Raw genomic sequence first — 25,103 nt, forward strand, 5'->3', positions numbered from 1 at the left:
GTCACTTAAGTGTCTTTAAATAACTATCACATCCTGAGGTCCTGATCTTGGTCCTCAGCTTTCTTCTCTCTTCTGCTAGGGAAGAAAAAAAAATAAAATCTTCTTTGAAAATAACTGAAGGAGACCTCTAGCTTTCATTTGTTTGTTACTCATCATTAGCCGTTTATTATTTTTCTTTAGTATAGAGCAAGTATCAATAAACTATGACCCATGGATCAAATCTGGCCAATAGCCTGTATTTATAAAGTTTTGTTTGATTAAATGTTTTCTATGACTCCTTTGCATTACAATAGCAGAGGTGAATTGTTGCAATAGACTGGTCTGCAAAGTCTAAAACATTGGCTATCTTACCCTTTAAAGAAAATGTTTGTGGATCCTTAGAATAGAGACTTAGTGGTATTTAGTCATAATCATCAATCTGTTTATCGTACTGTGTTCTCCATCCTTTTCAAGGACCTTTTCAAATACACCATGCCTGCTAGTCCATTTCCATCCACAGGTGCAACTCTCCCAATTCCCTGCTTATGAAGGTTTTAACAACTAGGCCATCTCCGCTCAGTTGGCCACTACTCTCTTGCTATCTAGTGAGTGAGTGATCTAACTCCCAAAGCCTATCTTACTTATTACCTGCTTACTCAGACCAGTTCTGGCACCAAATGTTGAAGGCTGGGTTCTTCAAGGTAGATGCCCAGATGGGAGGGATTAATACCCATGAAGAGTTAGAGAAAGAAGTCAAAGTCTGATGAAAGCTTGATGAAGTCTTGGCCAACCTGAGGGAGCTCTGGCCCTATCCTGACCCACCAGAGCATTCCATACTAGCAGAAATGGCTGGACCTTTATACCCCCACCTCACTTCCTCAGCAAATACAGAATGCTCTGCAAAGGGTATGACTTTGGCAAGGGGGTTCTCTCCAACTGAAGCAGATTGTGCAAGAGTTGACACCTGGAAGCTGCTTGCTGATCACATTCCTCACAGCTTGGCAGCAACTCCCCCCTGCCCTAGAAGAGGACAGTAAGACTCTGCAAGGTGGATTGAAGTGGCCAGGGTCACACAGCTGGGGGAGGCAGGGCTGGTATTCAAATTAGTCTCCCTGGCTTTAAATTCTATGTTTTCTCCACTGTAGCTCACCACCTTTTGCAAGGCAATTACTGTATGCTACAACATTTTATTAATCAAAGACAAAAATAATGGGCTGTCAGATGTTATAGCTAGCTTGAGCTACTCAGAGTCATTCTGGCACATACACAGGGACATGCATAATTGTGTACATGCTGTGTGTCAAGCATGGGGCTAAGCATTTACCAAGGATAATCTCCACAGCAGTCCCTGCAGTGGGTGCTACTATTATCATCATTTACAAACAGGGAAACTGAGGCTTAAGAAAGAGGAAGCAACTTATTAAAAGCAAACTGCCATACACAGGTAAGTTTAACCACTGTAGAGGACTTCTTCCTATCCTGAGTGGAAGAAAGTCTATCTTCAACAAAAGTAAATGCTGCATCAATTTTCTTGTATCTCCCTAGTGTAGGAAATTATCATTCTAAGCCTTTGAAGTGATAAAAATCACTTAAGAAATCCCATCATTGTCCTCAAAAGATACCCAGGGACCCAGGCACACAGAATGGGAATGCCTATGGTAACAAAAGGGCCTGGAAGGTGGGCTGGAGTGTGTTTGAGTGTGAGGAGGGGTACAGGGAGATATCCCATCGATGCGGGGATCCCTTTTGCCATCCACTGGTTTTGTCTGTTGATTTTCCCCTAAAGATCCTGCATTAGAAGAGGCAGCATTTACTTCATGTGGTTTGGCTTTGTAAAACAGCAGGGGCTTTGGAATCAGGCAGATGAGCATTCAAACCCAGATTCTGCTCCTTACTAGCTGGGTGACCTCTACTAAATAGCTTACCTCTTTGATCCTCAGTTCCTCACCTATAATGTCTGGCTTTTGATATTCCTATCTCTTGGCTTTGTTGTGAGGTAATTCTCATAGGGCTAAGCATTGAATGTAGCATGCAGTGATATTCAACAAACAGTATTTTGGCTCTGGTCACTATGGGATCCTAGTTCTTTGTTCATGCTAGATACCTCCTGTTTTCAGCCCAAGATCATTCTCTCAGCACAGAAGCCCTGCTCCAGTTTACACACAGGGTCTCTCTTTTCCTCCTCAATTGCCAGAGAACACCTACCTCCTTGTATCTTGATCAAGTATGGATTCTTCCTATCACATCTGAAGAACTACATCTTGAAGAGGTGGGAAGAATTTGGCCACTGGAGCCAGGCTGGTCTGAACTTCATCTGAGTCACTTATTAGCTGTGTAAACTTGGATCAATTTCTTGATCTTTCTGGGCTTCCAATTTCTTATCTGCACCATGGGAATAACAACAATATCCATTTCATGGGATTATGGTAAGGGGTCAATGGGCACTGGGTGTGAAGGCCCCTTGAACATTAACTGACATACTGGAGGTGCTAAAGAGATATCTGAACTCTTCTTTTTGCTGTTTCCATGTATTCTAAGCTAATATTTTCACTAGAAGCCTCTAAAAAGTCCTATTTTAGCTTACATCTTTTTACAATCTTGGTAATAGGTTGGTATAGCTATTTAAAAAGACAAAATTTGGGGCGCCTGGGTGGCTCAGTTGGTTAAGTGTCCAACTCTTGGTTTTGGCTCAGATCATGATCTCAGGATCGTGAGACTGAGCCCCACATCAGGCTCCACACTCAGCACAGAGTGTGCATAAAATTCTCTCCCTCCCCCTCTGCCCCTTTGCCCTATTTGTGTGCACATAAGCGCGCACGCTCTCTCTCTAAAATAAATAAATAAAATCTTAAAAAGTAAAAAAGAAGACAAAATTCATAATGACTTTAACAATAATGGCTAAATTGCATGTAAGAGTAGTCCCAGTTCATGTCCCCACGATGCATACAGTCTAGTGGGGAAGGTGGACATTGATTCACAAACCATAAGCTCTGGGAATTAGAGGTGCATGTGACAGCTCATTTACTTCTCAAAAGAATCCTTTGAGGTGAATACTATTATTATATTTGCTTTTTATTTTTATTTTTTAAAAGGTTTTTTATTTATTCATGAGAGACAGAGAGAGAGAGAGAGAGGGGCAGAGACACAGGCAGAGGGAGAAGCAGGCTCCATGCAGGGAAGCCTGACTTGGGACTTGATTCAGGGTCTCCAGGATCAGGCCCTGGACTGAGGGCAGCACTAAACTGCTGAGCCACATGGGCTGCTCTATATTTGCTTTTTAGATGAAGAAACTGAGATTCAGAAAGACCATGATTCCTATTCAGGTTTACCCAACTAGTAACAGGCAGAAGTAGGTTTGAACCCAGGTTCTTCTTCCCATATTCTAGTTATAAAACAAATATACAGGCTATAGATGGATCTCATCAAACTTCTACGAGATAGAATCCCTGTTAGGCAGTGGCTGACCATTCAAATTTTTCAAATAGGAGTCAGTTTCAGTTAGTAAGGCTATTATTTAAAATGTATCTGAGAAGGGGGCAGGGAAGACAGACCCACACACACAAAGAAGCCAGTGCTCTGATGCTTTGATGCTTAACAGAAGCTAAGGTGATATGGTTTAAGCCCTCTGTGGCACAGATGAGTAAAACAAGGCTCAGAGAAGAGAAGGGACCTGTTCCAGGTCACAGAGAAATCCTTAAGCAGCTAGTTTCTTCCCATACCTATACATCAGTCCCTAGGAAGACTCCGATTGGCTCTTTTGGATCACATGCTCATCCTTCCACCAATCAATGAGACCAGAGGGCAGACCTAGCTCCATGATTGACAGCTTCACCAAAGCCAACAACACTCTTCCTTGAGATGCCACAGGACTGGTTCCTTCTCATGTCTTGGGCTAGACTTTTACCACTTCAGAGGGGCCTTTCTCAACCACCCTACCCAAAGGAGACCCCTTCCTTGACCCTGCTGCCCTTTTTGTTTTTTCTCCATAGAAAATAGAATATAAAGAGCCTCCTTGAAAAGAGGGACTTTGTCTAATTTCTTGACCAGTATATTCCTAGCATCTAGAACAGAACTTAACATACAGTGATGCTTGATAAATATTTTTTAATAAAAATTTTAAAAAAAATTGGGGAAGGAGTTTTCCAAAGGACCTGGAAGACAAAAGGGGAAAGCATACTAGAGAGACATACAACACCAACAATACAGCCTCTGCACAATTCTTAGCAATTCATTTTTAGAAAAAGTGATAAAGGAACTACTTTTCAATCAGGAAAAAAAAAGTCTTTGGGAAGGCTGTGATCTTTGGTTTATCATCTAATATCCCTTATTAGCCTGGGACCTTCTTGATGGCAGAAATGAGGACTTAATCATTTCTGCTTGCTTACCACTGATCAGAGCCTGACACAGAGTATTACTGTTCAAATAAGGGTTTTGGATGAATAAACCAGTTATAATATCTTAGTCAATGTTCCTGAGATAAATTACCAGGGGATCTTGTTAAAATGCAAATTCTGATTCAGTAGGTCTGGGTGGAGCCAGAGAGTCTAAAATCTCTAACAAGCACCCAGGTGCTATTGCTGCTGGCATAAACCACATTTTGAGTAGCAAATCTCTGTCTACTGACAAGGAATCTGTATCTCACAATTTATAGAAATGAAATAAAGAGCCAAGAAGGGCTTTCCAGAAAGAAAAATGGTAGGAGGATCTGGAGACCTGGATTCTAGTCTCAGGTCTCACACCTAAGTGCTGGTGAACTTGGATAAGTTTCTGCACCCCCATGAACCTCAGTTCCACTTGTCAGGTCAGGACTTCCCAAACTGCCCTGCCCTCCTCACACACAGTGTCTGAGCTGCAGCAGTGAGGGCAGGGGTTTGGTGGGGGCGGGAAAAGGGTGAATCAGATGCAGTGTTTCCTGGATAAGCTCTAAGAACTTACATGTTAGCACACCCTGCAAGGATGTGAGGAAGAATTAAGATCAACATATACTATAGAAAAGAATCCCTGAATTGTCAATGTTGCCAGCCAGCATGTGGATCTCAAATGTTATACTTAACCCTACACTATAAATTCTCACCATCCATTTACTTATTGTTTTTAACTTCCAAAGCTGTTCTCTTCCATTGGCTGGACTCTTTAATAAGGACCTTTTTTCTGATCTCTGAATCCTACTCCACTCTCTTTCTGAAAACAAACACATAAATACAACAAAACTCTGTCATATGTCTTTGTTTATGCCCATCAAGCAATAGTAAAAATTAGAAATGACAAAAATGATAGCCTATCATTTGTGAAACATGAACTCTGTGCCAGTGGTATCACTAAGACCCTTACTTAGATTATACTGATGTTTCCCCAAATGTGGTAAATATCAATTACAGCATGTGATACCCAGACACGTGTTATTTTAACAGTTATAGTATTAATGGGTTACCTTCTACTGGTGGTAAATAATACTGTCTTTTCACTTCAGGTAGCAATATAAAGTCTCATTTCAACACAAACAAAATGAATCAATAGAAAGGAAAAGCAAATCAAAACCATAAAGAGATACCACTTCACACCAATTAGAATGGCTATAATAACATAATGGCAAGCACTGGTAAGAATGTGGAGAAACTGGGACCCTGAATCAGTGCTGGTGGGAGTATAAAGTGGTGCTGTCTCTTTATATGATAGGCTAGCAGTTCCTTAAAAGGCTAATCACAGATCTGCCATATGATGCAGCAGCAATTCCATTTCTAGGACTGGACACAAGAGAACTGAAAACATATGTCCATGTAAATCTTGAATATGAATATTCATGGCATTAGTTGTAACCACCAAAAGCTGAAAACAACCCAAATGTGTATCAACTGATAAATGAACAAACACAATGTAGCATATCCATGCAATGGAATGTTACTCAGCCATAAAAAGTAATGAAGTACTGATACATGCTATAATGTGGATGAGTTTTGAAAACATTACTTTAAATGAAAGAAGCTAGACACAAAGGCCATATATTTTACGATTCCATTTATATGAAATGTCCATAATGGGTAAAACCCATTGATATAAAAAGCAGATTAGTGGCTTCCTAGGGCTGGGGGAGGCGTGGGTTGTGGAAAAATGGGGAGTGATTGATAACAGGTACGCAGTTTCTTTTGGTGTTGTTGAAAATTGGGATGTTCAAAAACTATGGTAATGCTTGCATATTGCACAAAACTATGTAAATATATTAAAATCACTGAAATGTATACCCTAAATGGATAAATTCTATTATGTGAATTATATATCAATAAAGTTACAAATATATATAAAAATATTAGATAATACTATCGATGGCATACAAAAAAACATCAAGGAGACAGATATGGCAAATAAAAGTTTGGGAAACACTAGATTAGAACAGTAATCCTAACAACCCTATGAGGTCAATGTTGATTTTTTCCTGCTGTACAGGAAACTGGACTCTAAGACACAAAAATGCCCAAAGACAGAGTTTAAGAGTGTTTTGAACCCACGTTGCTGATGTCAAAACTAGTACTCTTATCTGACATGTTCCTGGACACCCAGCCCTTGAATTCAGCTCCTACCCCTACTTTTCTGATGATGCCTCTCTCTTCATTGTGCCTCTCTGAGACTTGGGTCTATCCTATACCAATGAACACCAGCCACAGTTTTTACCTGGGCTCGAAGCCAAGACAGGGTTATCAGAGCTAGTTTCTAGGTAGTAGCAAAGAACAAGCTCATTGTACAGAAGGGGAAACCAAGGACCAGATCACATAGGTAGTCAGAGATACCTCTGAAACTCCTGGAGAGAGATCTATGGCCAACATGACCAGCTGTGCACAAAATACCCTTCTACATATAGAGTTATTGCTGGAAAATGGCTGTCCAGACAAGAACCACATTTCCCAGATGCAAGAGCCTCAGCAGTAGCCAGACTTCAAGATGGCCTCCAATGAACCCTTCCTCTGCTATTCAGGCTCCTGCGTAGTCTCCTCCCACACTGAATAAAATTGACCTATGTAACCAATAAGATACTGCAGAAATGATGGTGTATAATTTCTGAAGCTAGATCATAAAAATACTGCATCTACTTTGCTCTCTTGGATCACTTACTTTGGGGAAAATGAGCTGCCATGTTCTGAGGATACCCAAGCATCCTTATAAAGAGATCTACTTGGCAAAGAGCTGAGCACTCTTGCCAACAGCCATGTGAGTGTGCCATCTTGGAAGCAGATCCTCCAGTACAGTCTGATCACTGTAGCCACTGCAGTCTCTTGAGAAGCCCTCAACCACAACTACTCAGTGATGTCTCTCCTTATTTCCTAACACAAAGAAGTCAAAGATTGTAAATACTTATGGTTTTAAGCTACTAAATTTTAGAGTAATTTTTTATTCAGTAATAGGTAACTAGTACACCCTGTGACTAGTTCTTGCCAGTGAAATGTGAGCTTAAAAATTACATGCTACTCCAGGCTCATGTGGTTAAGATACAAGTGTACTGTTTCTGCTCTCTCTTCCTCTTCCCACAGAGATATTTTTCTTTTTTTTCCCAAACAGATATTTGCATACCCACGTTCATAGCAGCACTATTTACAGTAGCCAGCAGGTGGGAGCAACCCAAGTGTCCACTGAGGGATGAATGGATGAACAAAATATGTTCTATGCATACAATGGGATATTACTCAGCCTCAAAAATGAAAGAACTTTTGAGACATGCTACAACAAAGATGAACTTTAAAACATCATGCTACATGAAATAAGCTAGTCACAATAGATAAATATTGTATGATTCCATTTATATGAAGTACCTAGAATAGTAAAGTCATAGAGACAGAAAGTAGATTGGTGGCTGTCAGGGGCTGGGGAGAGGGAAAAGGGATTTAGTTTTGAATGGATACTTAATTTCAGTTTTTTTTTTTTTTAATTTTTTTTTTTTTAATTTCAGTTTTTTTTTTTTTTAATTTTTTTTTTTTTAATTTCAGTTTTTGAAGGCAGAAAATTTCTGGAGATGGATGGCAGTGATGGTTTCACAGCAATGTAAATGTAAATAATACCAATGAACCATATACTTAAAAATAGTTAAAATAGTAAATTTTATATTCTGTGTATGTTATCACAATTTAAAAATGTCATCATGTGCTGAAAAAGAGTTACTGCCTCTGCTGCCCACCCCCCAACTCAGCTTCTGTGCTTAGTTGGGCACAGAGAGATGGGGCTTTGGGCTAACTCTTCTTCCAGCCACTATTTGCCAGAGTACTGTTGACAACAAAGACTAGGATCCTGTATTGACAATACAGGTTCAGTTGCCACCAGTTGCATTTGTGCCCAAAACAATAGTGGCTTAAACAGGATGAAAATTCAGTTTCAATTCTCTCATGTATAGTTTGGAGGTGGGCAGTACGCTACTGGCATGGTGACTGCTCCATGCAGTCATTCAGAGACCCAGGCTCCTCTCTTGCATTCGGCCATCACTAGAGTGTTTTTCCACATGACTCAGGAGGGCTTACCACCACATCTATGTCTTAAGCAGCAAGGTGAAGAAAGGAGGGAAGAAGGGGCATGCCTCCTTCCTTTAAGACACTGTCATTTGGGGTCTCTGTATCAGGAGTAGAATGTAATTGATGCCTGATGTATTGTCTGTCCCTTGCATGCTCCAAAAGGACATCAACTGCATTCCTTCTTGCCATGGCACTCATGAAGGTGTCGCACAGAGATCTTAGGAGCACATGTTGAACATAACAGAGCTACTATGTGGATGGAACCTGGGTCCCTGCATCTCTGCATGGAAGACTATCTGTCAAACATTCACATAGAGCTTTGTACATGTGAGAATAAACCTTAAATGTGTAAAAAGCACTGAAAGTTCAGAGTTTATCTGTTATAGCAACCATCTTCCTCTTAATTAACACAGAGTTTTTCAACTAGAAGTTAGGAGATTGAGCAACACTTTAAGGCTGAGGCTATTGGACAGCCAGGACAGCCTGGAAAAATAGCTTTGGAGCCAAGAGACCCAAATCCAAGCCTTAATAATCCCACTTACAAACTGTTCTTAAACTCTTTCATCCTGGTTTGCTCAAATGTAATTTGGAGATGATGATAAGACTGACTATACACTATTAGTGGTGTGGACTGAGAAAGGAGATCTATAAGAAGACAGTTGAGAAAGATCTGCTTGAGGCAGTGACAGACACCTGTCCCCTTGCCATCCTCCAAAGAGGAAAACAGATGGGCATTTAGAAATGGGCACAGCATATCGTAACTCATGGCTTGATGAGAAGCAAATGGCCCACTAAGGGTGCCCGATCGCTAAGTCATGGCTGACTACCCAGCCTTGGGCAGGGAACTGTCTGGTTTGGATTTGGCAATAGCTTTGATTGGAGACCTCAAATAGCCTCCTGAGAACTTACTTGGTTGGGACTCAGATTGGTTGTGCAGCATGGATCAACTTTTTCCAATATTATATCTCAACTGGACAGCCCTGGTCTAAAAAAGCTGAGACACTAAAAGCTTTGGCTGCCACTCTGAAAAGTGTGGCAATCACTTAGGTCTGCATAGTTGAATCAGAAGCACAGATGCTTCAAGGACTGGGCAAAGAACCTAAAAGCACGAAGAGGCAGGGTGCCATGGAATAGCAAATGACTGGTACTGTGATTTGTGTGGCAGGTTGGGTGTGTCTACAGGCTCATTTTAAGATCATAGCTAAACTAAAGGCTCAGTTTTGTATTTATTGCCATCTACTGTCCTAGCTTTTCTAGACCAGGATTGTCTAGTAGAAATATAAGTCGCATAAGTAATTTAAACTTTTAAGTAGCCACATTGAAAAAGTATGAAAGATGAAATTAATTTTGAGTAATACCTTTTACTTAATCCAGTAAATGATTCTGATCACCAATTCCAATCACCACCAAGTAATTCTCAGACATCAGTTGGGTATCCCACCATTCAACTCCGTTCTGACACTATCTACTAGAGATTGCATCAGACTCCACTGGTTAAGGGTTCAGTCCCACAAGACTGCTCCTCCTCCCACTTTTGACACCAATTCCAAGTCCAGGTTGTCACCTGTGCTTTTGGCTGATCAGCTGTAAGTCAAAGGTTCCCATGACACCGTCCTTGGGTTGGATTACTTTGCTATATTGGCTCACATCTCAGAGAAACACTTTGCTCACTTCCTTACCAATTTATTATAAAAGCATATAACTCAGGAACAGGCAGATTGGAACAGATAGCTAGAGTTAGGTTTGAGGAAGGGGTGTGGAACATCTGTGCTCTGTCCCAGAGCACCAATCTCCCCAAACTTCCATGTGTTCACTACTCCGAAGTGGTCTGAGCCCTGTCCTTTTGAATTTTTTACAGTGGCCTTGTTACATAGGAGTAGTTGATTAAATCATTGGCCATTGATTCAACCTCTAGCCCTTCTCCCTTCCTGGAGGTCAGGGGACAGGAGTGAAAGTTCCAACCCTCTATTCAGGGTTTGTTCTCCTCAGGTGCTTTCCAAAAATCCCCTCATTAACATAAACCCAGCTGTGGTGGAAAGGAATTTGTTATAAATAACAAGATACCCATTTCAACTTAATGGCTCTCAAATGATTTCAGGAACTGAGGACAAGAGATCAAATATTAAGACAGAAGATGGTTACAGTGCTCTTTTCCCCTCAGGAAATTCTAAGGGTTTGGGGAGCTGTGAGTTAGGAATCATGGAGGATGGCCAAATATGTATGAGAAATGTATTTTGGTCATCTGAATGACCAAATATATATTTCTTATAAATCATATTACACCCAATATAATCCAAAGTATTATAATTTCAGCATGACTATTCACTCAATTTCAATACTAATATTGAAAATATTAACTATTTTACTTTCGCTGTCTTTGAAATATAGAATATGTTTTAACACATCTCAGTGAAGACATGGGAGCACTTAGTAACCACATGTGGCTGGTGGCTGCTCTGTTGGGACAGTGCAGTCCTAGGTAACTGGCATCCCCCAAGCACACTGGGCATCTCTGCAATTTCATGCCTCTACAGTGTCTCTGCCTGACATAGCTTCATCTCCTTTCCCCACCTGCACTCCCATTCCTACTTCAAGTGATTAATGTGAATGTCACCTTCTCCCTAAAGTCTTTTTTTTTTCTTTTTTTTTTTCTCCCTAAAGTCTTATGCAATGCTAAAGGAGGAGGGGTACCCTTTCCTCTGTAATCCCATTAGACCTTGCATCCATCTCTATTCTAGTGCCCACCATGCTGGAGTATTGTTTGTTATCTTACTGAAAGGCCAAGACCATTTCCAAGCCTTCACCAGCACTCACACTGCTTGGCACAAAGCAGACCTCCAATCAGAGCTGTTGGTTTTAGGGACAATTGTGGGGCTTTGTCTGGGATGAGGATGTTAGGGCATCAGGAAATTTTATTTAAAAGTTCCCCCTATTAATTTTTTATACTGAGTCACATTAAAGAAAGTGGTAGAAAACATTGGGGTGTCAAACTCTGAGCCAGAGAGCAATGACTTGGGGTTCCATGTATCTTTAATAGTCCTTCAGTTCTTTTTATGATTCTCTCTAGGAGATATTTGAACAACCTTGGTTATATAGTTGCAAGGCACAGTATAGCTAGGGCCAATGGGGAGTATAGCATTTTACCAGCTGAGTAATCTGGGATCAGTGTTGACATCTGTAATAAGAGGACCAGGACTACCATATTGCACAATTTCAGAGTAGCAATGTGAATGGCGTCCTCAATGTTAGCACTTACAGTCTGTGTGCCTGGATGCAGTGGTCCTAAGAGCCCTAGCTGTAGGTAAATGTGATATCTGTAACATGTCACTGGCTTTAGATATCTGAGCCAGGTTATCCAGATTAGATATAAACACAGGGAAAATCAGAACACAAGGAACCATATGTGTTCACACACAGGTGCTTCCCAATCCCAGAAGGACTACAGCTCAGAGTCCAAGTGTAAAATCAATATGTGGAACTTGGAAAGCTTTTTCCTATAGCAACAGGGCCCAGATGGGGGATTCACTGCTTAGGCTGGCATCCAGGATATAATAATTAAGTTTTGAATCAGAATTTTTGGGCTTAGATGAAGAAAGAATATAAACTTCTGTCCTCTAATTTTTCCACTGAGATCAAACAGGGAAAGGCAAAGTTTATGTGAGTGAAACCAGTAGCAAGAAGACTACAGTGAGATCTGGCAGGTCAGAGGATACATCCAATAACTGGGTTCGAATTCTAACTTGATTGTGTGATTCTGCACAAGTTGCTCAACATCTTTAAGCTTCAGCTTCATGATCTGCAGAATGAATATTTTACCATCCTATCCCTTTAATGGTTTTGTGTAGCCTAACAGAGATAATGGTACATGAGGGTACACGTATAGCTTGTGGTAAGCATTATCAATCAGCTTTTGCTGTTTAATAATCTCAAAATCTCAGTTTATTTGCAGTCCTGTGACTATGGATTGGCTGCAGCAGCTCTGCTTCAAACTGTGGGTCTGAGGTTTGGCTGGAGCATCTCTGCTCCACTGTCTCCTTCTAGGGCTCCCACTAGAGGGGCAGCAGCTACATTTTTTCTCATGGTAATGTCAGCAGGTAAGAGGGAAAGCACAATTACACAAGCACATTTCAAACCTCTACTTGGCCAATGTGGATCACATGGTCAAGGGATGGGGAAGCACACTCTGCCTACCATGGATCCGCAGCAAGAGTGAGGATATAAAAGAAATTACAGGCAAGTGAACATTGGGGACCACTCAATTTACTACAGTATACAGATAGAATTATCATCTACTTGTGTTTATTTATCCAAACATTTCAATGGAATGTCTTACAGTATTTCCAGGTAGTTCTTACAGTATTTCCTTCTCTCAAAAGAAGGCTGTCATTAGGGATTGTGGCATAAAATAAGCAGGTGAGTAAAGACATAGGGAGGGAAATGGCTAAGGGGCAAGGAGAGGGAAGTGTTCCCAGGCAGAGTCACCCATCTATCTTAATTCTGGCCCTGACAGTAAAGATCTTGCCCAGAACCAGCACTGAGAGCATTAAAAGAAGAATGTTTTCACAGTGATCTGGTGAGGGCAGTTACTAAGCCTGGTGGGATAAAGGCTGCAAAATGACACTTCTTCTGGAAGGTATGGTTATTAAGTAGTCCTGAGAGTATAGAGGGTGAAGAAATCATTTTAGAATTCATGAAGAAGATGAACATTGAACTGGCCTTAAGATAATGAGTTGTGCCTGATAAGCAAAGGGAAACATTGGAAAGGGGAAGGACATGAGAAAAAAATGTATAAACTCACTGATATTCCATGGCTAAATATAATAGACATTGATTATTATGGTCGCTAAGTCAGGAGGTGGGAAGTGGGCTGGGATGAGTTTGCTCATACCTCTGTGGTCCCTGTCTCTACATTAATCTGGGCTTGCCTGGGAGCACACAGGCTGGGCAATTCTGCTCTGTGTTTATCTTGTTTTCCTCCCGAATCAGTGGACTGACCTGGAACATCCTTCACAGGGTGATGGCAGAAAGCAGACGTAGGCAAGCAGAAACCCTACCATCACTCATGGCTTAGAATTGGAACATCATCACTTCTTCCTCATTCTCGTGTCCAAATCAAGTTAGATGACTGAACTCTGGTGCTGGGAGGGTCCTACACAGTTACATGGCAAATCACATGGATATAGGGCAGGGTGAAGAATTGGGATTGTTAATGCAAACCTATTAGAAAAAGGTATAGTGATGGTAATAAGGCAAAGTTTTTGCACAGAACCGTGTTCTCAAAGACTCTTGTAACTAGAAAAGCCCACTCATAAGTATTCCTGTGGCCTTCCTGCTGTGTGCTGGTCTAGTTTCCACTGCAATATCTTAAGTGAGAGGAGTTTACTACCTCCTGGGACAGATTAGTCAGTTTGGATGATTTGTAAGGAATTCTTTCTGGTACCTAATGGTTTTTGGTTTCCTCTCTTTGTAGTTCTGCCATGTAGTTTTTTGGTCTTGCAACCGTTCACACCATTGAAGCCAGTGCACTGTCCAGTGTTCTGACCTATTCCTCCTTGAGCAAGCCATCAGTGGGTGTATCTGCACAAAGTAGAGTAGGATCATCGTCCTCAAGATGGAATGCTGGAGTTCTACTAACCTGGCAGAACACTGGATACTTTCCCTTTCCTCATCCTTCATCTTCAGCACCAGGTCAAGTCCTGTGGTTTTTTTTTTTTTTAAGATTTTATTTATTTATTCGTGAAAATACATAGAGAAGCAGGCTCCCTGCGTGAAGCCTGATGTGAGACTTGATCCCAGGACCCCAGGATCACGACCTGAGCCAAAGGCGTGTGCTCAACCACTGAGCCACCCAGGCACCTCAAGTCCTGTAGGTTTTACCACCTTCCCCTTCCTCTCTAACTTCCTTCTCTATCGCCACCTCCCTCATGGAAGCTGCATCATCTCTTGCCCAGACTAATGCAGTAGTCTCTTCATAGCATCCTCCTCACTCCATAAACCACTTTTCACAGTAATCTCTTTATAATGCAAATATGCTAATGTCACCCATTACTAAAAATGTTTCCCCTTTTGTTCCACACTCTGTGCTCCAGCCTCAGCCTTAGTGCTCATCTTTCAGGACCCCCAGCTCCCTCATTCCATTCATTGCTTCTGTCCCTTCAGGATTCAGCTCATCTGTCACTTGCTCACAGAGCCCTCCCTGATCTTGACAAGGTCAGATCTCTCAGTTACAAGCTTTTCCAGCAACATAGAGCTCTCTTTTGTGGCATAAACCAGGATCTCCAACTTCTATTCATTTCTGTGATTACTACACTAGAATCTGCATCCCCCACTAATCTGTAATGGTGGGCTGGTACACTGGCTAGGGGGGTGTGGAGTTGATTTGTAGCCTTTGTAGATTCCTGTGGTATAAGTAAAACCACCACGGCAGACTTCAAGCTCCCAATTATGGCTTGCAAAATACCTGAAAACTTAAAAATTGGCTCTCATGAGCTTGTATGAGCTGGCTTCAGCGTACTCCCAGGGCAGGCTTTCTATCTGGTTTTGTACCCTCATGACCAATAAAATGTCTGAAGATAATTGAAGATCCATAAGTATCTGGAGTACAAATGAATGAGCAATGCTGAAGTTTAAATGAGCCTTCAGGATAGCTATTTCCAGAAGATTAAAGACTTTGAACGCTTGCCCTGAGAAAGGAATAAGAAAGTCATGATATTTCTGTTCTATTTAAAGAACAGAAATATTTTTATGTTTTTTATTTATATATTTATTTAACAGAAATATCTGTATCAGGCACTAATATAAGTACTTTACAAATACTAACCCATTTAATATTCCTAACAAAGGTAAATACTATTAGTACTCCTACTTTGCAGATAAAGAAACTGGAGCTCAGAGTTATGTGCCAAATTAGTAGACCTGGGCTTTGAACTCAAGAAGTGTGATTGTATAGCCCATGTAACTAACCACTAGGCTGTGCTGCATCACGACTAGCTCTGGAGATGATCCATGGCCCATATTCCTATCTTGCTCCAACCTAAGTACATCCATCCCAGAGACATGGCTGTGTGCTCTTCAAGTCACTGCCACTCAATAATAACAAAATGAAAAAGGTTCAGAGATGAGGCTCTGAAATATTGGGGGAAATATCAGTTCTTCTGCATAAGAACAGAAGAAAAAGAACAAGAGTTTTCAGAGCCATAATATAACCATGGGGAAAGACTTTAAACATTTATTTACCAAATTCTAGTAAGAGGATACTGACTTGGTCAACTTCCATAAAAGGAAACATTAAAATCTGAGAGGTGAGTTTGAGATATTAGCATTTGTACAATGTTCTTCTCTGCATATAGTCTAACTTTACCTCTAAGACTACCCTGGGAGATGAGGAAAATCAAGCTCATTTTGATAAGCCAAGGACATTGCAGTTCAGAAATTAGGGGACATATCAAGGCCACATAACCACCTATCAGCAAAACTGAGCCCAAATGTGTGCCAGAGGATGGCCAGCTCCAACCCTCTTATGCTGCTCAGTGTTACTTACCACGCAGGTCTCATAAAATCATAGCTCCTCAGAGGAAGTCAATTCCTGGAGCTAATTGTGCTGAGGAGCATTATAAAGCAAAATGTAATTAGATTCAAAGGAGGTTTACACAGATTCTGGGGTGATAGCCTAATATTGCAATAAGGGTTGGGACTGTATTTCTAACTTTTGATGTAGTTGTTCATTTAACAGTGGGACTCCTAGGTACTATGTACCTATTGCGTGCAGGGACTGTCAAGATCAAACATGAATTTCTTCCTTTATTGCCCATTCTATGTGCAGTATGAGGACCATGCCTGCCCCCACTGAATAAAAGTAATAATACGGAGTTTTTGCATGGATAGAAAGGGCGTCCATTTAGAAGGAAAGGCTGGAACAATCAGATTGTGGGGTCATTTTGAATGCCAAGGGAAGCGATTTTATTTCATCCTGTAGGAAAAGGAAGGTCAATGAAGACTTTTAAACAAGGGGATGACATCACCATCATCATCACAATAAAAATAATAACTACTATGCACAGAACACCTATTGCTTTCAAGGCTTTCAGCCCTCAAACCCTCATGCCCATCCCATCAGGTCCGAACTAGTATCAACCCCACTTGGCAGAGGAGGGAGCTTGAGGAGAGAGATAACAGCTCATAAGGGGCAGAGTCTGTATGTGACCCCACACCCACCTGAATTCAGTTTACTCTTACCCTAAACACTCTGCAGAATCTTTGCTTTTGAACATACCCTGCACAGCACATGGGGTCGAAGGTGTGGGAGCCATCAGGATTTCTTTGGGTGGCTAAAAGCCTGAAAAAGATGAAATTTAGAATAGAGAAAGAAAAAGCAGAGAGGCAGGGAGAGAAACAGCAGCTGAGGCAGGCAGTATTTAGGAAAGCATGTAAGTGTGAATTTTAAGACAGAAAGAAGGGGAAGATGGTACAGAGAGATATCTAGAGGTCAGGCAGGATGGTAATGGACAAGGAGCTGTAAGATTTGCCAAATGAAGAGGGCTTCAGGGACTTCCAAGAGAGCACTTTCAGCGGAATGGTGGGGGTGGGCACCAGATTGCTGTGGGCTGAGGAATGAGTGGGAGGTGAAGACATGCCCAGCAGCATGTAAACTTACTCTTTCAAGAAATATGATAGTGAGGGGGAGGGGAGGAAGAAGGCCTGAAATGGGAAGATGGCAGCAGGAAGGGTTTTCTAGGGGGATGGAGGTGGGGAGAGATTTGAGCAGTTGTAAGCCAGAATGAAAGCAAAGGCTGAAAGCTAGCAGATGGGGAGGTTCTCCCTGAGAGCCCAGAAGGAGCTCCCAGGGATGGATGGAGAGCATTAGTGAGAGCTCCTGTGGTTGGCCTTCTCCAGGGCTGTCGAACGATGGAGGTAGATCTGACTATCTCTGTGGCCCCTTGCAGATCTAATTTTCTTTCCCTTTTCTTTCTCCTCCTTCCTCCCTCTTTCTCTCTTGCCATAAGTATTTACTTAACACCTACTATGTGCTAGGTCTTACGCCAAGCACTGTGGCTATTATAATGACTGAGACTGAGACAGTGTATATCACTCTTAGAATTGAGTGGTGTGATAGATATTAAACAAGAAGATTCATGAATATATATATTGTGTAACTACAGATTGTATGATAATGCCAAAAAATGAAGTTCATCGAGCATTTCCAATGTACTTTATAAGCATTTTCTCATTAAGTACACACACAGACACACACCTCATAAGAAAGGCATTATTGGTATTTCCTTTTGCAGATCAGGAAACTGAGGCATAGAGGTCAGATGACTTCACATCGCTCAGAAAGGTGGAGCATGAGATTCAACTTATTCTTGCCTATCTTCAGACAGATGCTCTTAATTTAACTACCACAAGGTCCCGACTCCTTGTGTTTAGAACAGTAAGGACCAGGATGGGCCAGATCTGTGGGTGTGCCCATCCTAGGGGAAGCTCACAAATCTCCAGAACTGGGAAGAAATCAGGAGTTCATTTACTTTCTTCTTCCTCCAGGTGTGGTCCCTGAGCCAGCAGCATCCACAGCACCTGGAAGTTTGTTAGAAACACGCAAGCTCCAGCCCAGGCTGACCCACTAGATCAGGATCCGCAGGTGCTTAGTACGACCCACTAGATCAGGATCCGCAGGTGCTTAGCTTAGTATGTATCTTAAAGTTGGAAGAAGCCTGCTCTAGAGCCCACTTCTCTTCTTAGAGACGGGCAACCTAGACCCCAGCTATTGGAGGTTACACAGTGGTGGAACTTGAGGGACTGGTCTCCGCAGCCCGGACGTAGGCCTGAATGGGCGTTTCCACTCTTGTCCTGAGGCCAGGAGGTGGGAGAGCACGAAGGAAGAGAGCGCAAGGTGCTCGGCGCGCGCAAGGTGCTCGGCGCGCGCAAGGTGCTCGGCGCGCGCAAGGTGCTCGGCGCGCGCAAGGTGCTCGGCGCGCGCAAGGTGCTCGGCGCGCGCAAGGTGCTCGGCGCGCGCAAGGTGCTCGCGGGCTCCCGGGCCCCGCGGGGCCGAGGCGCGGCGTCCCCGTCCCCGTCCCCGTCCCCGTCCCCGTCCCCGCGCCGGCCCGGCCCGGCCCGGCCCCTCAGCTCCACCCCCTGCCTCCCCCTCCCGCCCGCTCTCGCCTCCTGAAAAGCCAGCCCGCCCGGGGCGGCGGCGCAGAGTCGGGCCCGGCGCACGCGGCAGCCAGCGCGGCCATGACGGCGGAGAAGGCGCTGCCTCTGGGCAACGGGAAGGCTGCCGAGGAGGCGCGGGAGTCGGAGGCGCTGGGAGGCGGCGGCGGGGGCGCGGCGGGGGCGCGCGACCCGCGCGACAAGCGCGACAAGGCGGTCCACGAGCGGGGCCAGTGGAACAACAAGGTGGAGTTCGTGCTGAGCGTGGCTGGGGAGATCATCGGGCTGGGCAACGTGTGGCGCTTCCCTTACCTGTGCTACAAGAACGGAGGAGGTGAGGCGGCACTGGCAGCGCCAAGGAGGACGAGGAGGGGAGAGCCGCCCGGTGGGGGCGGGGAGCGGGGGTGCGCGCGCGACCCCTCCCGCGCCTGCGTGGAGCGGGACCCTGGGGCAGTGCCCGCCTCGGCCCGCGGCGCGGGAGCTGCCCGCCCGGCTCTCCTAGCCCAGGGCCGCGTGCACGTGCCGCCTCGCACCTGAATGTGCCGCCTGCTGGCACGCGGGGACTTGGCAGCCAGGTGCCTTCCGTGGCGGCGTGAGCTGGAGGCCTAGGCGAGGAGCCTTTGCTTCTGGGACTTGCATTACTGCTTGGGGCGGGAGCCTCAGCCTCCCGGAAGCCGGCACCCAGGAAGGGGACCCTGATCATTATCTGAGAGGGTTCGGGTTTTGAGCGCTTAGTGAAAAAATGCCAGACTCCATAACAAGCTTTACCTGCATCATCTCATTTCATCCTTAACGTCACCTTTGCGGGCATTGGTATACCCATTTTGCAGATGAGAATGCAAAGGGTCAAAGAAATAACCCCATAAGAGATAAAGGTGGGATTCTGCAACCAAGGCCTGGTTTTAAACTGGGATTGGACTGACAACAGGGAAAAACGTGCAGGTGGGTCATGGATGTTTGATCTCCTGCCCGGTCTTTCATTTGCCCTTAAGGTGTTCGCTAGGTCCCCTTTCCGGCCTATCTGGTGGAAACATTGGCACCAAGCAGTTTCTTTCACTGGTCTCAGAATCACCCACAACCAATAGCAACAACGCTGATGTGATGTTTAGGAGATGCTTAGAGATTGTGAAGTGGGGGTCAGGGAAAGGAAGGAGAGGAGTCGTTCCTGGTGACATGCCCAAGTCCGTTTGGTGGAGATGCTGCAGTGAATCCTCAGATCCTTCAGCTCAAGGAGTTTAGGAGCCTCTACCTGTGGTATCAACAGGACAGATAGCAGGTGCATGGCAAGGGACCCTGTGAAACCTTCTTGGGTGGCACAGTTTTTCCAAGGAAAAGCCTGTGTCTGTGTATCCCTTTGTTTGCTGTGCCCCTGCCCCTCCAGCAGATCCCCAGACCCCAATTGAAGGTGGGCTGGCAGGGAAGTTGGCTGGCAGGGACCACACTCTTAGACTGCATGGAGCAGGACTTCCTGTGCGAGCAGTTGCAGGGAGAGCGAGAAGGGTACTGCTTGGCCCAGGCCCTTTCTTTGGAGACATTCATCCTGAAGGCACAGGCTGCTCCAAGCCTGCTCTGCACTAGTAATGAAGTGGCCGCCGGTGTTGGTGGCTTGGCATAAGGGAGAGAGGGAGTGGACTTGGAGACCTGGAACGTGCTCTGTGGCCTCAGCTGTGAGTTCTGCCTCTCTGCAGATTCAGCCATCATTAGTTGCCGGGTCTTCTTAGAAAACTGTGGAAACCTTTTAGGGTAATCTTGGGCAAAAATTGTTTTAACATCTTTTTTTAATACAGGAAATGGTTGTGCCAAAACAAAATGCATGCCTAAAAGAAGAAAACAGTAAGTTGGGTTAATTACAAATTATGCACAGATTTTTTAAAAAGTTGTAGGGAGTAAAGTTTAAAAATTAGCCTTTTTTTTTTCTCCTCTGAAACTTGCCAAAAAGTCTTCATTGGGTACGCAGATATCCTGATTTAACTGAGCTAGTTATCTTAAGGATTACTAGCTTCATGAATACATAGGCTAAAAGCTTTTCAGAAAGTGCCATTTGTTAGGTTCTAGAGAGTTCACAGGTAAGCTAACATATTAGGGAAACTACTGCAGCTTTTTCTAATCGCTTAGACTTATATTCAACAAACAGACCCTCTTGTTCCTTTTCACACACTTTTTGCCTTCTGATACAGTTGAGGTATCTTGCCCTTTAAAAAAATACCTACACAATTCTATTCATAGATCCCAACAATAGTTTTTAAGATATTTCTTTCCCAATGTGAAACGTTAAAGAAGCATCTTGCCCCAAAAAGCTAAGACCCTTTCAAAATCTGGTAGATGTGGTCCTACTATCAGGATTGATCAAAATTGTTGTTATTTAATTCAAAGGTTAAAGAGACTTCATTTAGCAAAAAGCAATTTCAGTTAAAGCCTTCATTTGTGCGATCAGATGGTGGGGAATTGCATGTGTTTTCAGGCTTTGTTATTAGATAGGTGAGAGAGAATGAGGGATTTGGAAAAAATCCTTTTCTGGTTATAATAGCTCATTCACCTCAGTTATTTAATTTGTTTCACAGAAAGACCCAGGCAATGGGTATTGTGTATCAAGATAGGAGGACTAAAGCTTATGGTGGTCTTTTCCCAGACTGATACAAAGTCAGCCTTTCTGAATAGATAGATTCTTGCTGCAAACCCCTTATAATTCAGCTCCATACCTGACCCTCATGTGCTGGGGCCTGATACTGCTTATTGCACATCTCCTGGAGAATGCTTTTCTTAATGAAAAAGATTTTTTTTTTTTTCAGATCTCTTCCAAGTAAATAAGAAGGGGCCCCTTCACCTAGCCTACTGAAGTTACTTTAGAATATTAGAATAGAAAAGAAGACTGTAATGTCCAGGGAGGGAGTGGATTTAACCTGTGCCTGGAGGGTGAAATATATAATTATAGAATCTACCAAAGAAAACACTTTTACATTATCATCTTAGATGCACATTTCTATGAGATAAGTGGTACAGATAATTGAGTATTAAAGCCCCATTTTACAGATGAAGAGATTGAGTCTGGGAGATGTGATGTAGAGACAGCAGAGACCCAGGGCCATGTTTTCTGCCTGTGGTCCTCAAGGTGTGGACTTGACCTCAAGCTCAGAGAACATTATGTCTTGCACATAGTAGGTGCTTATTAAAGATTTCTTGTGCCAAACCTGAAGTAGTAGAGGCAATTTTAACCTCATTCCCTTACTTTGCATCCTTGTAGGGGCGTTCCTGATTCCCTACGTGGTGTTTTTTATTTGCTGTGGAATTCCTGTTTTTTTCTTGGAAACAGCTCTGGGACAATTCACGAGTGAGGGTGGCATTACGTGTTGGAGGAAAGTTTGCCCTTTATTTGAAGGTAAGCATTGAGATAGAAAATGAAATGGTGCCTAAGTGATGTCAGGCTGTGAAAAGTAGCTGAGACTATCTTAACAAGGTGGAGAGAGACACAAATCCCTCCCTTTGTTCTTTCAGGCATCGGCTATGCAACACAAGTGATCGAGGCCCATCTAAATGTATACTACATCATCATCCTGGCATGGGCTATTTTCTACCTAAGCAACTGCTTCACTACTGAGCTCCCCTGGGCCACCTGTGGGCATGAGTGGAACACAGGTATGGCCCCCAGGGAGGGTCTCTCTGCTGGTCTTGCTGGAGGGCCTGGCATTGGGGGTATGCCCTTATCCTGGAGATCAGTCCTGGCCTTTGTCCTCTTGACATGGGGCCAGATTCCCCTGAAATTGGAGGTCAGTTCTGTACCAGGTCTGGTTGCATTCTGTGGGTTGCAGCCCTGAGCCTATGCTGAGCCCTGGCCCAGAATTGGCACGGGTGGAAGAGTGGTGATATCCTTTCCTCACTTTGCTAAATACAGAGACTGAGCCCTTTGCAGACAGAGTAGGGGTTCAGGCTCCAGTTCCAACCCTACTTCTTGGGGTATCAGATTTTCTTCTGCAAAATGAAGGGGTTAGGCTAGATCAAGGATTGCAAACCAGGGGCCTACAGACAATTAGGCTTTAGATCAATGATCAGCAAATTTCAAAAATGTGTTTGGTTGTCAATTTTTTTTTTTTTGGTTGTCAAAATATAAAACCCAGAAGACCTCACATGAAAATCCAGATTTCCAGCTTCTCTTGAAAAATTAAAAGATTTGGCAACAGCAGATCCACATTCCCACCTACTTGCTTGGCAGCAATGCTAATAAGCACTTGTCTTTAGATAAGTCCTCTATCCTCAAGTTGACCACAGTCTCCACCCAGCCCACATTACCTATTTACTTTACCTATCTAACCCAGTTAGATATTTGAATTTACCACTCTCCCACTCCCTTGAATGAATAACTTTTTAGGTTACTTTGGATTTTAATGTGCTGTTTGCTTTTTGATTTGTCCATCCCATCAAGATTGTTTTATAATCCAGGGAGGGCAAATAACATGTTTAATCCCTATCTGTGATGGCCGTGCTCAGAGCAGACATCACTAATAGATCATAGAACTCTTTCCTTTTGAGTTTAGTCTTGGCTTCAGAACCCTTCTCAGCATTGTTCCAGGCAGCCACTGCCTTTTGATTGGAATCAGCACACATGCTCACCACCTGTGTTATAACCTGTGGTTAGGTTGTCCCTGGAAGTGGCTTGGCGTCCTGAAGGCTGAGAAAGTAAGACTGGGTGGGTGTTGGTTACCAACAGAAGGAACAATAGGAATTAGGCCTAGAAAATACTATGAAGTAGTTTCTAGTCCTGCATGACTTTATCCTGCTCCCACCCATTGCATTTCCTGGAGGTCTCACTGTTTCTCTTTAGGTCACTGGTTCTTAACCTTTCTTAGGCCAGGGACTTCATAGAGATGTTTATCAAATTAAAATTCAAGTATATACTCTCAAAGACCTGTGAGTCCTCCATGATAATTTAATTGTGTTTGTTTCTTTTGAGGACACTCTAAAAATATGCACATGTTCTGGATTCTCTACACAACCACCTTATAACTGAGGACAGTCAGGAGATTTCAGTGCCTGATTTTGTGCGTGTTTATAACTTAAGATGTAGTCTTGATAAATAGGATGATGGTGGCCAATGGAGAAGAGGGGAGAGATTTATAAATAATACTTTGGTACTGAGTGAAGTCCAGTTAAGAATGCAACAAACTGTAAGAATAAAGATATTGTGAAAGCCTGACCAGATCAAAAGGGTAGTAGAATTGAATCTCATGTAGCCAGTGGAAGAATAGGCAAGCTGAACTCAATAGACCCTGCCTCCTCCCTGTCGATTCCTTTTTTTTGTTGGGAAATCCATTTAATTTCACAAAATGGCATTATCCTACACATCCATTTTATGCTATCAATTTGAATTGTGTTCTGTAGTTGATATTTAATGTATAATTTAATTCTGGCTTTTTTATATGAATACTATAACCACAAATAACTTATAACTCATTTGTACATAATTAAATGTCATTTTAATAAAAATACCTTGTCAACATTGGATGTCTGAGAAATTTTTTTACTCTAGAAAAAAAAATGAGAAACATTGTTTTAGAGACTGATCAAAACTAAAGGCTCCTCTCTCTGGAAAAAGGCACAAGGGTACCTAGAATCTCAGGTTTTCAGATTCCATTCGGGACTTTGTGGACCTCACAGACTCCCCCCCCCCCCCCCAACTCCTTTCAGAATATGGTTAGTATTTGTCAAGAGGAGCTGGAAGGAGGCAGATGATCAGAGGACATTTCCCCAGCAGACTGCAAACCTTTCTTTTACTGGCTTGCAGCCCACCGTTCTCTTAATAGTGTGTAAACACTTGTGATGTGTAAAACATCATATGTGGGAGGTGCTTCTGCTCCAGAGTTTACAGATGTAGTTGGAGGGTTTGCACACATGTGAGGAGAGAGCAATGCCGGAGGGAGGTGGAGCACTGGCTCTGTGCTGACCCCGGTGCTGGGTGCAGGACCTCCAAAGTGAATGGTACAGCTGCATTTGGGGAGTTCACAGTCTGATGGTGGCCAAGGTGCCTCTGTAACCAGGGGTGCTGTAAAGAGGTATAAGTCCCATGGTGGGGAACAGACCTGGGTGATAACCATAACAAAAGAGATGGAGCACTGACTGGAGTCTACTCCCAGGTATGTCCCTAAATGGCTGGTGACTTTGTAGAGGAGGGAGAGAGTATGGATGTGGGTCCTCTGAATATTTCTGAACCTTAGATTCTCTTCTTCAAAATAAAGGGAGTTGGAGAAGGTGGTTTCTTGGAAGGCCTTTAAATCCTAATTTTCTTAGACTTTAGGAGGAGGAAGATTGAGGAAGTCTTCCTGGCGGAGGGGGTGGATCTGAACCATTAAGGTTAAACGGTTAGATGTTTTTACTTGAAATTCAAATTCCCCCATAGTTTCAAATTCCCCAAGTTTCATGAAATGAAGAGACATTTGATAAGTCCTTTCTTGCTTGGACTGATCAAGTGAGGGAATGGTGAAGAAAGCAGAAATCCTT

At 43.2% G+C, this 25,103-nt stretch overlaps 1 protein-coding gene across 1 annotated transcript in view; it reads left to right on the top strand.

Annotated features, from left to right (window-relative positions):
- Window positions 1-18,652: 18,652 nt before the first annotated feature.
- SLC6A11 (solute carrier family 6 member 11) overlaps window positions 18,653-25,103 on the top strand; it is a 127,984-nt gene continuing 121,533 nt past the window's right edge. The window contains exons 1-3 of the mRNA XM_041761552.1: window positions 18,653-18,948; window positions 21,856-21,990; window positions 22,107-22,247. Coding sequence (XP_041617486.1) covers window positions 18,699-18,948; window positions 21,856-21,990; window positions 22,107-22,247 — 526 coding nt within the window. The 5' untranslated portion in view covers window positions 18,653-18,698. The remainder of the gene's footprint in view (window positions 18,949-21,855; window positions 21,991-22,106; window positions 22,248-25,103) is intronic.

The sequence above is a fragment of the Vulpes lagopus genome, chromosome 7 (genome assembly GCF_018345385.1).
Source record: "Vulpes lagopus strain Blue_001 chromosome 7, ASM1834538v1, whole genome shotgun sequence".
Classification (NCBI taxonomy): domain Eukaryota; kingdom Metazoa; phylum Chordata; class Mammalia; order Carnivora; family Canidae; genus Vulpes; species Vulpes lagopus.